The sequence below is a fragment of the Sinocyclocheilus grahami genome, unplaced genomic scaffold (genome assembly GCF_001515645.1).
Source record: "Sinocyclocheilus grahami isolate Dianchi unplaced genomic scaffold, SAMN03320097.WGS_v1.1 scaffold601.1, whole genome shotgun sequence".
Lineage (NCBI taxonomy): Eukaryota > Metazoa > Chordata > Actinopteri > Cypriniformes > Cyprinidae > Sinocyclocheilus > Sinocyclocheilus grahami.
Genome location: NW_015505780.1, coordinates 381,178 through 397,929, shown reverse-complemented (window position 1 = coordinate 397,929; position 16,752 = coordinate 381,178). Strand labels below are relative to the sequence as shown.

The following is a 16,752-nucleotide window of genomic DNA, read 5'->3' as shown; positions in this document are numbered from 1 at the left end:
CCAAGATGTAGATGAGTTTGTTTCTTCATCAGATTTGGAGAAATGTAGCATTCCATCACTTGCTCACCAATGGATCCTCTGCAGTGAATGGGTGCCGTCAGAATGAGAGTCCAAACAGCTGATAAAAACATCACAATAATCCACAAGTAATCCACACCACTCCATCAGTTAACATCTGGAGAAGACAAAAGCTGAAACAAACCCATTATTAAGGTGTTTTAACATTAAACCATTGCTTCTGGCTAAAATATGAGTCCGTAATCCATAATAACGCTTCCTCCAGTGCCAATCTCCTGTTGTCTCTCACATCAAAATCCAGTCTTAAACGGTTTTTGCTTGTAAACTGTGTTTGAACTGTGCAGATTTCTCTCCTGATTCAGACCAGACCACTTTTTCACTGGAGCAAGCGTTATTATGGACTCGTATTTTAGCCGGAAGCAACGGTTTGAAGTTAAAAACATTTTAATGATGGATTTGTTTCTTACAAACACGCAGCTTTTCTCTTCTCAGTATGTTAACTGATGGACTGGAGTGGTGTGGATTACTTGTGGATTATTGTGATGTTTTTATCAGCTGTTGGGACTCTCATTCTGACGGCACCCATTCACTGCAGAGGATCCATTGGTGAGCAAGTGATGGAATGCTACATTTCTCCAAATCTGATGAAGAAACAAACTCATCTACATCTTGGATGATCTGGTGGTGAGGATATTTTCAGCTAATTTTCATTTTTTGGTGAACTATTCCTTTAAGTGCGGTTGTGCTGACACTCACGTGCTCGGTCTGAAACTCTCGTGCCGCTGTTGGAAGGATGGTGAAGGTGTTACAGCCTCCAGAGCCGACTGATTCACTCTCGCTGCAATTTCCTGCCGCCGCGAGAAACATTAGCAATAACTGACTTTAAAATGCATTAAAGTTATTTTATCATGTTCACAGAGGTTTAGGGTTTCATGCATGACAGTAAGAGTTCATCTGAATTCCACACTCACCTCTGGGTTTTCACTGAGGTATATCCTCTTAGAGATGTTGTTTATTGTCGCAATCCACTAAAATGAAAACAGTGTAAAATATTTTTGATTGGTGAATCTGATGAAGCCCATCAAAAGCATGTTTAAAGTCACACTTCCTCCCAAAATCGAAAGAAACAAATTTTACATAGAAATAATAATAAAAATACTTTTAGCACCATTAAGATATTTCATATTATGACATTACATGCATGACAAGAATGCCTATTTTCCCCACAATTTTCATTACTGTAATATTACTGAATATTATTTGTCTTTCTACTCCCTTTATATATGCTGATTGTAATTTTAAAGAAACAGGTAACAATTACAGTAATGAGAATATAATGAGAATTACAAATAAACTCAGAAATAAAATGAGAATTGAGAGAAAATATTAGTGAATATACATTAAAAGTTTAGTGAATATATATTAAAAAGTTGAGTTTTTTTTTGTTTTTGTAAGAAGTCTCTCCTGCTCACCAAAACTGCATTTATATGATCAAACATACAGTAAAAACAATAATATTGTCAGATACTACAGTTAAAAATAGTTTTCTGTAGTAATATATATAGTAATCATTTATTTCTGTGATCAAAGCTGTATTTTCAGCATCATTACTCCAGTCTTCAGTGTCACATGATCTTCAGAAATCATTCTAATATGCTGATTTGCTGCTCAAGAAACATTTCTGATTATTATCAGTGTTGAAAACAGTTTATATTCTTGTGGAAACTGTGATACATTTTATTTTTCAGGATTCTTTGATGAATAGAAAGTTCAAAAGATCAGCATTTATTTGAAATATAATCTTTTGTAACATTATAAATGTCTTTACTGTCTCTTTTGATCAATTTAATGCATCCTTGCTGAATAAAAGTGTTAATTTCTTTAAAAAAAAAAAATTTTTTTTGCCGACTCAAAATTTTTGAACAGTAATGTAATTATAATTTCTTTGATTTTGTCGTGAAATCAACACAATCTCCTCACCTCCTCACAGTCTTTCCTGCTCTCCGCCTGTAATATGACTGCCCTGCGGTACACAGAGAAACCATTCAGTGAAAGCAGTGACTCAGAATGACTCAATATCTGGCAGACATACTGAGAAAGGATAAGACAGTCGTTCACCCGCCTGATAAACATTCAACTGAGTTTAAACTGGATCAGCACTTGGGAATTCACTGGCAGCACTTTAGCACTACAGTGTTCACATTTCTATTCACTACACTAATTCCAGAAGAACAGGAAAAGTAACCAAACCATTTTGGGGATTTTAGATTCCCACCCTCATCACCAGATCATCCGAGATGTAGATGAGTTTGTTTCTTCATCAGATTTGGAGAAATGTAGCATTGCATCACTTGCTCACCAATGGATGCTCTGCAGTGAATGGGTGCCGTCAGAATGAGAGTCCAAACAGCTGATAAAAACATAACAATAATCCACAAGTAATCCACACCACTCCAGTCCATCAGTTAATGTCTTGAGAAGCCAAAAGCTGTGCGTTTATAAAACAAATCCATCATTAAGACATTTTTAACTTCAAGCCATCGCTTCCGGCTAAAATACGAGTCCATAATACATAATAACGCTTCCTCCAGTGAAAAAGTCCATCTCCTGTTGTCTCTCACATCAAAATCCTCCCACATATTTGTTTAGAGCTGTTCTGGACTGTTTTAGCTTGTAAACGGTGCTTGATCTGTGCAGATTTCTCTCCTGATTGAGAGAACGTGACTTTTTCACCGGAGCGTTATTATGGACAGCTTAAAGTTAAATCGTCTTAATGATGGATTAGTTTCTTAGAAACACGCAGCTTTTGTCTTCACAAGACGTTAATTGATGGACTGGAGTGGTGTGGATTACTTGTGGATTACTGTGATGTTTTTATCAGCTGTTTGGACTCTCATTCTGACGGCACCCATTCACTGCAGAGCATCCATTGCTGAGACACTGATGCAATGCTACATTTCTCCAAATCTGATGAAGAAACAAACTCATCTACATCTCGGATGGCCTGAGAGTGAGTACATTACCAGCAATTTTTTATAATAAGTCAAAAGCATTCGCAAACAGCATTTCAGTAACCACAGAGGCTAAATGACTGCAGTAATACTGTAATAACTATTAGTAGAAGAATATGCAATAGTCAGAACTGTCCAGGACAGATTTGTGCACTGAAAATCTTACTTCTTGCCATCAAACGATGTGATCTGAAAGCAGAAGCGTCGGTCATCACAGTCCACAGCCATGACGGAGCAGTTGTCGATGTCCATAACGAGACCTCCAGCTACGTCTCCACGCGACTGGCTCATGAGGTTTCCTCCCTGCGTGAAGAAATACTGACGTTCCCAAGCAGACGACACCAGACCTGTTTTACTGGCGGGGAGAAGCATGAGATCATTAGAAATGCAGATGACTGAAGCACAGACTGTCGACTCGTGGCTGATGTTGTCGTACTAGCGAGTGTTGAGGTAGCCAGCCTTGCGGGTTAGGTTGCGGTTCACAGGGATCTTGTTGGGGTCTGGGTCAGGCATGTAGAGCGGGTCACTGGCCACTTTCAAGTCTTGAATCGTCTGCTCCGTCGCTTCAGCGTCGCTGTCCATTTCCCTGCGAACACTACGAGCACAAAGAGAACAAAGTAATGACATTTTAGAGTAATCCATTAACTATTCTTCTCATTTAGGGCTGGGCGATAATTCAATAACGATAATTATCGCGATATAATTTTCCTCGATAAAACGATATGAAGAATTCGAAAAGAAGAACGAAACAGTGCGACTCATTTGAATCACGCCACATGAGCTCACTAGAGCAGATGCGTTTACTCGGTCACGCGAGCACTAAACAGCGCTGTGAGATCCAGTTTGAAGCTCGAATAGAGCGATGAACACAAATGACTCTGTGATTTAAACTAGTTTAAAGCCAAACAGGAGAAACACTGTGTGCAACGAGACAGTCAGAAGGCTTTTCAATCTACACATCGCCATCATTTATCATGGATTTACTGTAGTAACACTCACTGCACCATGGTATTGTGGCAGAAATGTGGGATATTCACACTGAATTTTATTACAGGAGTAAAGGTATATACTTGTAGCATGTATTTGTGATTAAGCTATAGCATGTGTGCATTTATACTGAATAATTTTAGACTACTGTGGAGCTTTTATTATGCCACAGTCGAGCGCTTCCGCTGCTTCTGGTCGTGTGTATGTGGGGTAAAGCAGAGGAGCTTTTATTATGCCACAGTCGAGCGCTTCCGCTGCTTCCGGTCGTGTGTATGTGGGGTAAAGCAGCGCTGTTTTATCATACTAGATACATTTGAACGTTCTGTTATAATGCTACTGAGCGGTCGTCTTCGGTCTATTAAAACACACAACATATTATTAGCGTCTTTGGTGTTTCCATGTTTTCTACAAAACAAAACCGGAAATCGAGGGGTTATGACATCATTGGCAGGCGACACAATGACACTATGGACACGCTCCGTGTCACTAGTTAAAATTGCTTATTTCTCTGGATTTAAACATTCTTCAAAACCTTTAGGATAGTGTAAGTACACAAGTCAGCAAAATATATAACACTGTTCTAGTGGTTTTTGGATATTTTAATAAAAAAATCTTACATATTGTGCCTTTAACCAAACTAATCAGGCCAATACTGGTATGTGCACAAATATATTGTAAAACCTACTTAAATCAATACTTATAACACAACTAACATACCATAAAATGATAAAGTCCTATAAATGTATTGTGATCCATTACGTCAGATGCATTAGTCAAGTCTTTGGTTATTTTAGCATTATTTATATAACTATTATTTTATTTAAAAACTTGAATTAGTTTTTATATTTGCACTTTTAATTCTTATTTTAGTTTAAGTTTGAGTAATTTTGTCTTTTTGCAATTTTATAATTTTTTTAAAATATTTCTATTCCGCTTAGTATTTATATTTTATTTATTATTCTGCTGTATAATAAATACAATTTATATATTTTTTCTGTTTTAGTTTGAGTGTTTTGGTAAACAGTTCCAGCTAAAAATGTTCTCACATTTAAATATATGTCTAACACTAATCTTTATTTCAGTTAACAAAATCAATTTTTTAAGTGTTAACAACAATAACACTGGCTGAGACTCACTTCTGCACGCTGGTTCCAATGTTGGTGAGAAACTCCTCCCACTGCTGCGTCAGATTCTCTGATCCCAGTTTGAAAAAACTGATCTGATGAGAAGCAAACAATAATGAATTATAAAACGCCTCTATTATCAGATGGCGTTGTGAATGAATATTGAGGGCTATAGTTCATGTTTGACAGCTGTATGAACACCTGCGCCTGCATGTATCCCAGCAGCGGCTCCAGCAGCGCGATCTTCTTCTTGTACTGCAGCATGTTGAGCGAAGCGAAGTAGTGCATTATGGTCTCGTGCTGTTTTTTCCTGGACGTGTAGACGTCCTCCATCACTTCACTCTTCACCTGCAGTGAACGCATGCATGACAGCAGTTAAATGCAGGGCGGGACATGATTTTAACAATTGGGAATTGACTGGATGGTGAAAAGTGTCTCTATAGACTGTGAATAGAGCAAAGATTACTGGAATATGTTTTACAAGGAAATACTACTCAGTTTTTCTACTTAAAAACTTCAATGTTTAATTCAATGTTACTTGCTGTTTCTTTGTCGTTTCCGAAATTTACTAGCAATTTCTACGTGCATTTTTTATTTTTACTTTTTTCTATTCGGTGTAAGACATGCAGTTAAAAAATAAGACGCCTTGGTGACATCAGTGAAAAATTCTAATTATAGTAAAAATTATACTAAAAATTTGTATGAGCAGTGTTATTATAGTTAACTAAAACTAAAATTATTAATATTTTTTGTTGCTTAAAATAAAATAAAAGTTAACTGAAATAAAATTTAATATAAAAATAACTTATTTTATTTCAGCTACATTCCCAGGCAACATTTTTTGCTCTCTTTTTTTTTCATTTAGTTTGATAACCTGATGTACTAAAATAACTAAAACTGAAATAAAAATTCATCAAAACTATATAGACATATTTATAAACTACAAACGCTGATAAAAGAACTAACTATAAAAAAAATACTAAAACTTTAACTAAAATAACCAAAAAAAAAGCAAAAATATACAAATAAAATCTAATTTAAAATATCTAAAACTATATGTGGTGTCTCAATGATACTAAAATAACACTGGAGCAAATGTGATGTGCAAACGCTGATAAAAGAACTAACTATAAAAAAAATACTAAAACTTTAACTAAAATAACCAAAAAAAAAGCAAAAATATACTAATAAAATCTAATTTAAAATATCTAAAACTATATGTGGTGTCTCAATGATACTAAAATAACACTGGAGCAAATGTGATGTACGATTATGATGTGGAATAACATGCACTGATGAAAAAAGTGCATTAAGAAAGTAAAAAAAGTCCATAGCTTAACTGTATTAAACTGAATAATGAGATATTTGCCTAATATTTTCTCTCTTCTTATCCTAGACAAGGACACAGGTACCTGCCAACGTCTCAGAGCAACAGATGCTCATCTATCGGCGGTCAGGCCAACTCTCAGTGTGTGCGTGATTAAATGAGCACATTAAAACACACGCTTTCAGCAATAAAAACACACACACACACACACGTTACGCTCTGTACGTGTCAATATGAGGACCGACGCAGCGGAATGCAAACCAACCAGCTGTCAATCATAAAACACTGTGAATTCTCAAAATACCACACCTTCTCATTCTCCTTTCGTTTAGACAGACGACTGTATCTGTTGACGGCTGTGTCATGATCTGAAATCAAATGTTGAACATAATGAGGGCAAAAAGAAATGGTTACATTATCAAATTATGTAGCAATTATGTAGAAAAAAATAAAGTGCTTACCATCACTTGAAATCTGAAACACTTCCTTCAGGATGACAATCTCTAGAGACATTTAGAGGAGGAAATGAATGTGTTATGTAAGAGATAATGCACAGTTATTATTAGAGTTAACTAAAATAAATCTAAAATTGCTAAAAAGATATCATTTTCATTACTTGAAATAAAATAAACATTAACTGAAATAAAATATCAAAGTATTAGAATATATTAAAAAGAAAATTCAGCTAGTTGCCAAGGCAACACTACTTCTTTTATTTAGTTTAACTTGATATAATAAAATAACTCAAATAAAATAAAATAAAAAACTACCAGAAAAAGACCAAAAACAACAACTAAATCATTAACTAAAATTAGAATGAAAATTTTAAATACTAAAATAAAAAGTGTTTCAAAATAATAATAAAAACTTATTTAAATTCAGTATCTTGATGATACTAAAATCACACTGCTTTACACAGGTGCTTAACAAATACATTATTAAATGTGCATGAAGCATCAATATATAGGTAAATTACTTTTTTATTTGAAAAGCATGAGAGACATTAACTGAAATAAAATAAAATATATAAAAAATCAGCCAGTTGCCAAGGCGACATTTCTCATTTTAATTTAGTTTAACTTGATGTACTAAAATATGTGAAAATAATTCATATCTATAGTGCATGAGCACAGAGAGATTTGAGAGTGCACAGGACACAGTTTGAGTGACAGGAGAGACACGTTTTAAGTGCGCGCACTCTCTCCAGGCGAGAGCAGCGTGTATCTGAGCGCGCGCGTCCGGTTTTGTGCGAGAGCAAAAGAAATCCGCGAGCGTGCATTATATTAATGTGCTTTCGCACTACAATAATCCGCTCTCGACATTTGTCATTAAAATAACGCCATACCTAACCATTCGAATTTCCGTAGACGGGAATTATTTTAATGATATTCTAATGAGCCGCTTTGTGATATCACAAACCCCGGAAAACAAACGCTGTAGTCCAAACGAGCCGTTCGTTGTAGTTCTTGAAAAGGGATTGTTTTAAAAACAAAATATCTCCCTTTGGAGTGGACTTTGAGATTTGTAAGTTTGAAGATCTTTTTTATGCCCAAACATACACACTACACACTGACTAAAATTAAAAAAGTGAAAAAGCATAATAGGACCCCTTTAAAAGAAATAAAACTGAGTTAATAAAACTATATAGACATTTAAAAAAAATACTACAAAAAGCCCAAAAAAGTACTAAAACTAACTGAAATTAAAATGAAACTGGTAAAAGGGGATTCAAAATATTAATAAAAACTATAATAGTATCTCAGTGATGCTAAAATAACATTTTATTACACAGCTACTTAACAAATAAATGACTAAATGGTCATGAAATATAAGAAAAGAATGAGACATGAAATAGCAGAGATTACACATCTATAAATGGTCACCTTTGTAGAACAATCAATTAAGCCGCTTAGAGTCATTATATAACAAATATTTGCCAACAGAGTAGTAGACCAATCAGAATGAAGCATTCTAGAAAGCTCTACCCCATAATGCACTGCTGTCTCCTACCTCTCAGGTCTCTCTCCTGAAACTGTGTGATGGGGAACATCATGGCGTCTGCGAGCTGAGTGGAGAGAACGGCGTGACACGAGCTGAGCTGAAAGAAAACACACAGAATCACACACACACACACACACACACACACTCCCACAAGACCTTCATTACATTACGAGTTCTGACCTCGTCAATGACTTTGGCAAACTGCTGCAAAGTGGAGCTCATGACCTCATCATCACCGCCCAGAGGAAAACGCTGCACAGCAGAGGAAGATACTGAACTATAACTGGGAACGGACAGAGAACTTAAGAAAGATGAGACATTATGTATAAAAGCATCGAAAGGCAGAAATCACCTGTTTCTCGTAGTCTTTCAGTAATCTAGACGTCAGATGTGTGGCAGCACTCAGTTCATTCTGAAAGCAGAAGCGCATGAGTCTCATCAAAAATAATAAAAATCATATTTTACTGAAATAAAAAATATTATGCATGAAAAAAATGAAGCTTATGAATATTTATTCATAATTTTATATTATTTTATTATTTAATATTATGAATGTTTATTTTTATTTATTTATTATTGTTGTTGTTGACAATATAAACATTTTAAAATATCAATAATTTATAATATTATTCTATCTCGTATAATATAATGAATATTTATTATTATTATTATTAATATACTGATATTATCATTGATAATAATTTTGTAATAATATCAATAATAATATACAAGTGTTATTATATCTCGTATAATATAATTAATATTTATTATTACTTTTAATTATTATCATTATTAATATTGATATGATTATTCACAATAATAATAATTGAGTAATATCAATAATATACAATATAATTATTTATTATTATTACTATTTTAATAATAATAATTATATTAATAATATATAAAACTATTGTCATATCTTGTAATATAATGAATATTTATTATTATTATTTTAATTATTATTAACAACAACAATAATAATATATTATTGTTAGCAATAATAATAATATATTTTGGAAAATTTATTATTAATATATATTGCAGAAAAAAACACATGGTCCTTAAAATAGCTTTAATTTTCCTTATCCAAAATATGACTTCTACTGTCTATCTTTTGGTTTTGGTGTGTGACAGGTTGTGTGCGATTCATCCATTAAGATTACAATCACTATTATAATGTGACAATTGAGCATATATCATATGCCATGTTCTCACCTGGGCGTCGTAGATTCTCTGCATGGCTTTAAAGAGCTGACTGAAATAACTGGATGTGGCTGCTGTATCTTCCTCAAACACACCGAGCAGAGAGCGAGTCTGAAACACACCAGCAATAGCCCTGATAGCAACACGTACGTCTGCAAGAGGTCTGTTAAAGATCGCTTCATCTGGAAAGCATCTGCTGTATACAAACATCTGATAGACGTCTCGAAGATGTCAGTTTTACATGCATTCTAAATCATAAACATCTTAAAGACATCTTCTAAACGTCTATTTGACATCTGATAGGAAACGTCCTATAGCTTCAGAAATTAAGTCTGGGGTCTTGTTTTACATGCATCCCCTTTTTGTTAAAGAACAACACGTTTTCTGATAGTAATAACATATTTAAGTTGTGTCTAAACGGAGAACCAGACGTATTTTAAACATCTTAAAAACATCTTCTAAACGTCTATTTTGCAGATGCGCAAACACTCTAAAAAATACGCCTTGCAGGCAGAGTCACAGAGTCAAATAGAGTCTCTGTGATGTACGTGTGCTATCAGGAATGAGAACCAGACGTATTTTAAACATCTTAAAGACATCTTCTAAACGTCTATTTGACATCTGATAGGAAACGTCCTATAGCTTCAGAAATTAAGTCTGGGGTCTTGTTTTACATGCATCCCCTTTTTGTTAAAGAACAACACGTTTTCTGATAGTAATAACATATTTAAGTTGTGTCTAAACGGAGAACCAGACGTATTTTAAACATCTTAAAAACATCTTCTAAACGTCTATTTTGCAGATGCGCAAACACTCTAAAAAATACGCCTTGCAGATGTAAATGCAGAGTCAAATAGAGTCTCTGTGATGTACGTGTGCTATCAGGAATGAGAACCAGACGTATTTTAAACATCTTAAAGACATCTTCTAAACGTCTATTTGACAGCTGATAGGAAACGTCCTATAGCTTCAGAAATTAAGTCTGGGGTCTTGTTTTACATGCATCCCCTTTTTGTTAAAGAACAACATGTTTTCTGATAGTAATAACATATTTAAGTTGTGTCTAAACGGAGAACCAGACGTATTTTAAACATCTTAAAAACATCTTCTAAACGTCTATTTTGCAGATGCCCCCTTTTTGTTAAAGAACAACACGTTTTCTGATAGTAATAACATATTTAAGTTGTGTCTAAACGGAGAACCAGACGTATTTTAAACATCTTAAAGACATCTTCTAAACGTCTATTTTGCAGATGCGCAAACACTCTAAAAAATACACCTTGCAGATGTAAATGCAGAGTCAAATAGAGTCTCTGTGATGTACGTGTGCTATCAGGAATGAGAACCAGACGTATTTTAAACATCTTAAAGACATCTTCTAAACGTCTATTTGACATCTGATAGGAAACGTCCTATAGCTTCAGAAATTAAGTCTGGGGTCTTGTTTTACATGCATCCCCTTTTTGTTAAAGAACAACACGTTTTCTGATAGTAATAACATATTGAAGTTGTGTCTAAACGGAGAACCAGACGTATTTTAAACATCTTAAAGACATCTTCTAAACGTCTATTTTTGCAGATGCGCAAACACTCTAAAAAATACGTCTTGCAGATGTAAATGCAGAGTCTCTGTGATGTACATGTGCTATCAGGAATGAGAACCAGACGTATTTTGTAGAGTGTTTGCTCATCTGCAATACGTCTATAGGACGTATTTCCTATCAGATGTCAAATAGACGTTTAGAAGATGTCTTTAAGATGTTTAAAATACATCTGGTTCTCGGTTTAGAGTATTCTGTTTATGCATATACTGTATTCTATATATATAGTACCAGTCAAATGTTTCGACACACGAATGGGAAAGTGTCCAAACTTTTGACTGGTACTGTACTATAATATACACAAAGAATATCGGCCGATATATCGGTATCGGCCTTTTTAAACCCCCTAATATCGGTATCGGCCCCAAAAAACCCATATCGGTCGGGCTCTAGTTTAGACACAACTTCAATATGGTATTACTATTAACAAAAAGTGGATGCATGTAAAACAAGACCCCAGACTTAATTTCTGAAGCTCTGTTATGACATTTCAGACACTACAACTGTTTTCACAGCAGAAAGTGATGCAGAATCTTACTATACAAGTGTGAACACGTCCATTCACTCTGACTGATGAAGACTGAGGAGTTTCCATCTGATCTCTCATTATTACAGCATTGATCATGTAAGTAAAGACTCTCGCTGTAGTCTTCTTATATATTTGTGACATGATTTCAGAATCATCTGTGTTTTCTAATAACTGGTCATTGCCAAATCCAATCCATCAAAAGCTAAAGAGCTCAAAATCAGACCAAAGCATCCGGATGAACAGACACGCGGTCTGCTTTGCAGCGAGAGCAGCAGATGTTTATTATGATCAATGTGTGTTTATTTATTTCTGTTAGCTTGCTGGCTAAACGCTGCTGATTTACCTGCGGACTGTCCTCCAGAGTTTCCTCTAGCGGTAATTTATCGATTCCCGGCATGACTGCAGATTTACCGCGAGCGCAACGAACTGTTTACTTTAGTATTCAGAGACAAAAGTCACAATGTTATAATGTTGATCTTCGCTTTATTCCTGACAAATCAACACACACCCGGCTCCGCCCACAAACGCGGAAGTCCCGCCTCCTCCGCCTCCTCCCGCCCGCTGATTGGCTGAGGCGCTGCGGCTACTATGATGACGTCCGCGCTTGTTTATAAGAAATAAAAGCCATTCGTGGCTCTCTGATGGTTTATATTATTATTATTTTAGAGAAACATTTCATAATCACTCATACTTTTTATAATATGTATAAATTCATTAATAAACCTTTCAGAAGTATGGCAGGCTGATAGCTGTTAGTTGTTTGTCAAATGTTGGATTAAAATAAAAAAAATTAAAAAATAAAAGTGTGGCTCTTATACAAATTACATGAAATGTTAGTTTGGAAATGTGTGGGAAAAATTAAATAATGTTGAGTATGTGATGTTAATATGGGTTAAATATGATTAAAATATCAATTTCAATTAATGTTATTTTATTAGTGAAATATTTCATTCATGGGTGTATTTTTTTCTGAATCACTCATACTCTTTATAATATTTATGAATTAATTTTAAAAAGCGTTCAGAAGTATGACAGGCTGATGATAGCTGTTCGTTGTTTGTCGAATGTTGTATTTCAATAAAATAAAATAAAATAAAATAAAATAATATAAAATGAAATAAAATATAAAATGAAATAAAATAGAATAAAATATAAAGTGAAATCAAATAAAATAAAATAATTAATTTAATTTAATTTAATTTAATTTTAAAAAATGTGAAAGTGTGGCTCTTATAAAAAATTACATGTTAGTGTGGAAACGTGGAAAAAAATAAATAGTGTTGATATTATGAGTTGTTAATATGGGTTAAATATTATCAAAATAACAATTTCGTGAGGCAATCTGTTAAATAATTTCTTATTTATTTGCTTTTCTTTTTTTTAAATAACATGCATAAAACCTTTAGCATCCTAAAAGTTATTTCTATATAGATAAAAAGCTTTTTTACACAGATGTGCTTCCTTAAAAAAGACCACTTTTCTTCATAAACAAATGCATTCATGACTATATTTTCTTATGCCTTCAGTTTGGAGCAAAAGGTCACATGATCGATCGACGTAATCCAGCACGACGCAGTCGTAGTACTAACTTCACGTGTCCATGATACTAACAATACATTTAAAATTAATTGGTTAAAAAGATGTTTGCTTGGGTCAGATTCTATGTGGTATTTCATTCCTAATAATATATTTAATAGGGTAGGTGGCCTTTCTTTTTTGATGAAATGCAATTACTCCACTGGTAAATTATCTATTAAACTGGCTAGATTTCATCAACAAGCTTTGTTAGCCTGGAAACTGGTTTACAACCACAACTTTTCCATCTTATGGAATAATTTGGATATTAAAATTAGAAATAGATCAGTCTTTTTTGATAAATGGTTTAATAAAAACATAATTTTTCACTGATCACTGATTGCACACAGCTGTTTCACTGATTGCACACAGCTGTTTCATATCACTCATTCACTATTTAACACTCACTCTGATCCCTTCCCACCGCCAAGTATTATTTAGCGCTTATCATTTGATAGCTACACTACAGAGCCCTCGTTAGTTTCCCTGCCCTAGCCTAGCCTAGCCTAGCCTAGCCTTGCCTAGCCTTGCCTTGTTTTCACGGTTTCTGATCCTTGCCTGGTTTCCTGGATTTATCCCTTTAGTCTCGCCCTTTTGATTCTGTTCGCCGTTCGTTGATCTTTGCTAGCCCTAGGATTATTCTTGTGTCTTGTCCACCATATTCCTGTTTGCCATTGTCTGACCCATGCCTGTTTCTGACCACGCCTGTGAATAAAGCTTGCACATGGATCTGCACGTCTCACGTCTCGTCAGCCACGTTACAGCTTTTGTGTCGAAATTTTGTGATGTAGCTGATATATGCACCTTCTGTAAAAAAAGAAAGTGAAGATATTTGTCATTTATTTTTCTCTTGTAATGTTTCATCACTTTTCTGGAAAGATTTGAGTTCCTATTGTTTTTCTCAAGTTAATATGAACTGTAATTTACACATTAAGGATGTTGTTTGCTTTTTTGAAAACCAAAACAAATCTTTAGAATCTGCTGTTAACTTTCTTATCCTTGTGGCAAAATTATATTTTAACAAACAAAGGTTTCTTAAGAAAATACCTACTTTTATAGATTTCTTATGTGAAGTAGAACATTTAATTAAATCACTAAGTAATTAGTAATTAATAACAAAAAAAAATAATTTCTTTTTTGAAGAGATATGATGAGATCTTTCATGTACCGTGATTAATACTTGTTTTGGTGGTTTGTTTTTTTCGTTCCTGCCTTTATGTTCATAAAAAAGGTATTTAAATGCATCTTTCTCATTTTACAGTCATTGTCAACTTTTTTTTTCTTCTCTTCTCTTCCATATGTTCAGATGACATTGGATGTGTTCTGTTCTTGTGAGTCTTGATAACTTGATTCATTAATGTCATCTCTGAATTGTTTGCAATAAAAAAAAAAACTAACTTCACGTGTCCGTGATGGGCCGCTCTGTGGATGGGCAAGTGTCCCGTGTGTTTGGGGATGTTAGCATCAGCGTTTTTCTTCTCTTCTCTTCCATATGTTCAGATGACATTGGATGTGTTCTGTTCTTGTGAGTCTTGATAACTTGATTCATTAATGTCATCTCTGAATTGTTTGCAATTAAAAAAAAAACTAACTTCACGTGTCCGTGATGGGCCGCTCTGTGGATGGGCAAGTGTCCCGTGTGTTTGGGGATGTTAGCATCAGCACCGTACTCCAGCAGTGATGAGATAACGTCAGGGTTTCCTGAAGCAGACGCCTCAAACAATATTGTTGCCCAATCCTGAGCCTGAGACTCCACATCAGCACCTGAACACAACACCACAGCGATTACTATTTACATTCAACAGAAACGACTGCATTAAAGCCACTTCAAACCACAGATCCAGAGCCGATAAAACACAATATATCATATAATTACAGTCATATTTTTCATGTGTTATTTTAGAATCATCGAAATACGATTATAGCTGTTATTAATATTTTGAATGAGTTCATTTTTATATTTTTCCATTTTAATTTCAAGTCCAAGTTTTAGTCATTTTGTTGTGTTTTTGCCATTTGTATTACTTTCTGTGTTTGAACTATTCTTAATAATGATATCAAAAATATATAATAATAGTACTATATAAAGTATTACATAATGCATATCATTATTATTAATTAAATAAATTGTTATTGAACAAGTCTTGTTGTGTTTGTCATTTTTATGAGTTTTTTGTTGTTAAAATATATATTTTATTAAATTAATTTGAGTTTTTAGTTATTTTAGTACATTAAGTTAAACTAAATTCTTGATTATATATTATAATAATTTGAATTAAAATAACGCATTAAAACACATGACAAAAAAACAAGGAATCTGTGAGTATTATAACGCTTTTAACTTTGGTTACAATTATTTACTGTTATTAACTTTTGGCAACTAGCTGAAATACAAAACTAAAAGTTTAAGTTTTTTATATTTAATTTTATTTCAGGTAATATTTATTTTATTTCTTTGGTTTTAATTGTACTTTTCTTTACTATAATAACCCTGCTTCAGTCGTCATGTCGTAGTGGTTGTTTCTTATGGCTGTGGGAATAAAAGCATTTGCTCAGGAAGAATAAAGACAGAACGTAACTAAACTGAAAGATCTCCTGAAATCATCAAACTGAGATTGCATGCTTTTTAATAGTATAAGGTCTTTCTTCCTTCTTTTCTACATTACAACTGTTGAAATACCAAAAAATCATAAAATGTTTGTATTCTGTAAGGTGAAAAAAATGTCCACTGTTAAAAGTAGCATGATCCATTCTCCAACTTTATGTCTGTTGCAACAATGGATGTCACCGATTTCTGTGTGGTGCAGGTGATTTTATTCATACTTTCTTATTAATTTTCATAAACTTTGCTAAATTGCTGGCAATTTCATGTGTTCCTCTTTATTAGTCTGCAGTTTTATGCTAATAACCTGTAGATTTTACATATTTGAATCTAAATTTTGATAAATATATTTCCAGGGTTATTATGGTTCACTAAAATTAAAACAAAAATGAATTTATTTTATTTCAACTAATTGCCAAGGCAACATTTTTCATTTGCATTTAGTTCAACTTTATGTGCTTGGATAACTAAAACTGAAATAAAAATGATAAAAAAAACTATATAGACATTTGAAAAAAATAAAAATTTTGCAAAGTTTTATCTTACATTTAAATTAAAATAGAAAACAAAAATACACATTAATTCCAAATATGAATAAAACAATAATAGTGTCTGAATTATACTAAAATAACACTGATTGAAATTTTAATGGCAGCTCACATTTTAGAAAAGTCTAGACATAAGCATCAGGATTTGATTTAAATTAATTAAAAATGTAAATAAATACATAGCAATACATTTTGGTATTAACATTTTTTATATTTTCTGCTT

General features: G+C 33.5%; 1 protein-coding gene across 2 annotated transcripts in view; it reads right to left on the bottom strand.

The window, feature by feature from the left end:
• LOC107557417 (adaptor protein, phosphotyrosine interaction, PH domain and leucine zipper containing 1) overlaps window positions 1-12,343 on the bottom strand; it is a 19,982-nt gene extending 7,639 nt beyond the window's left edge. For both annotated transcript variants that reach the window (XM_016240830.1, XM_016240831.1), the window contains exons 1-14: window positions 12,148-12,343; window positions 9,687-9,785; window positions 8,821-8,880; window positions 8,649-8,720; window positions 8,478-8,565; window positions 6,929-6,970; window positions 6,777-6,835; window positions 5,342-5,488; window positions 5,153-5,235; window positions 3,466-3,624; window positions 3,196-3,384; window positions 1,999-2,041; window positions 990-1,046; window positions 775-866 (exon numbers count right to left, since the gene is read on the bottom strand). In XM_016240830.1, the coding sequence (XP_016096316.1) occupies window positions 775-866; window positions 990-1,046; window positions 1,999-2,041; window positions 3,196-3,384; window positions 3,466-3,624; window positions 5,153-5,235; window positions 5,342-5,488; window positions 6,777-6,835; window positions 6,929-6,970; window positions 8,478-8,565; window positions 8,649-8,720; window positions 8,821-8,880; window positions 9,687-9,785; window positions 12,148-12,201 (1,244 nt within the window). In that variant the 5' untranslated portion in view covers window positions 12,202-12,343. The remainder of the gene's footprint in view (window positions 1-774; window positions 867-989; window positions 1,047-1,998; window positions 2,042-3,195; window positions 3,385-3,465; window positions 3,625-5,152; window positions 5,236-5,341; window positions 5,489-6,776; window positions 6,836-6,928; window positions 6,971-8,477; window positions 8,566-8,648; window positions 8,721-8,820; window positions 8,881-9,686; window positions 9,786-12,147) is intronic.
• Window positions 12,344-16,752: the final 4,409 nt, after the last annotated feature.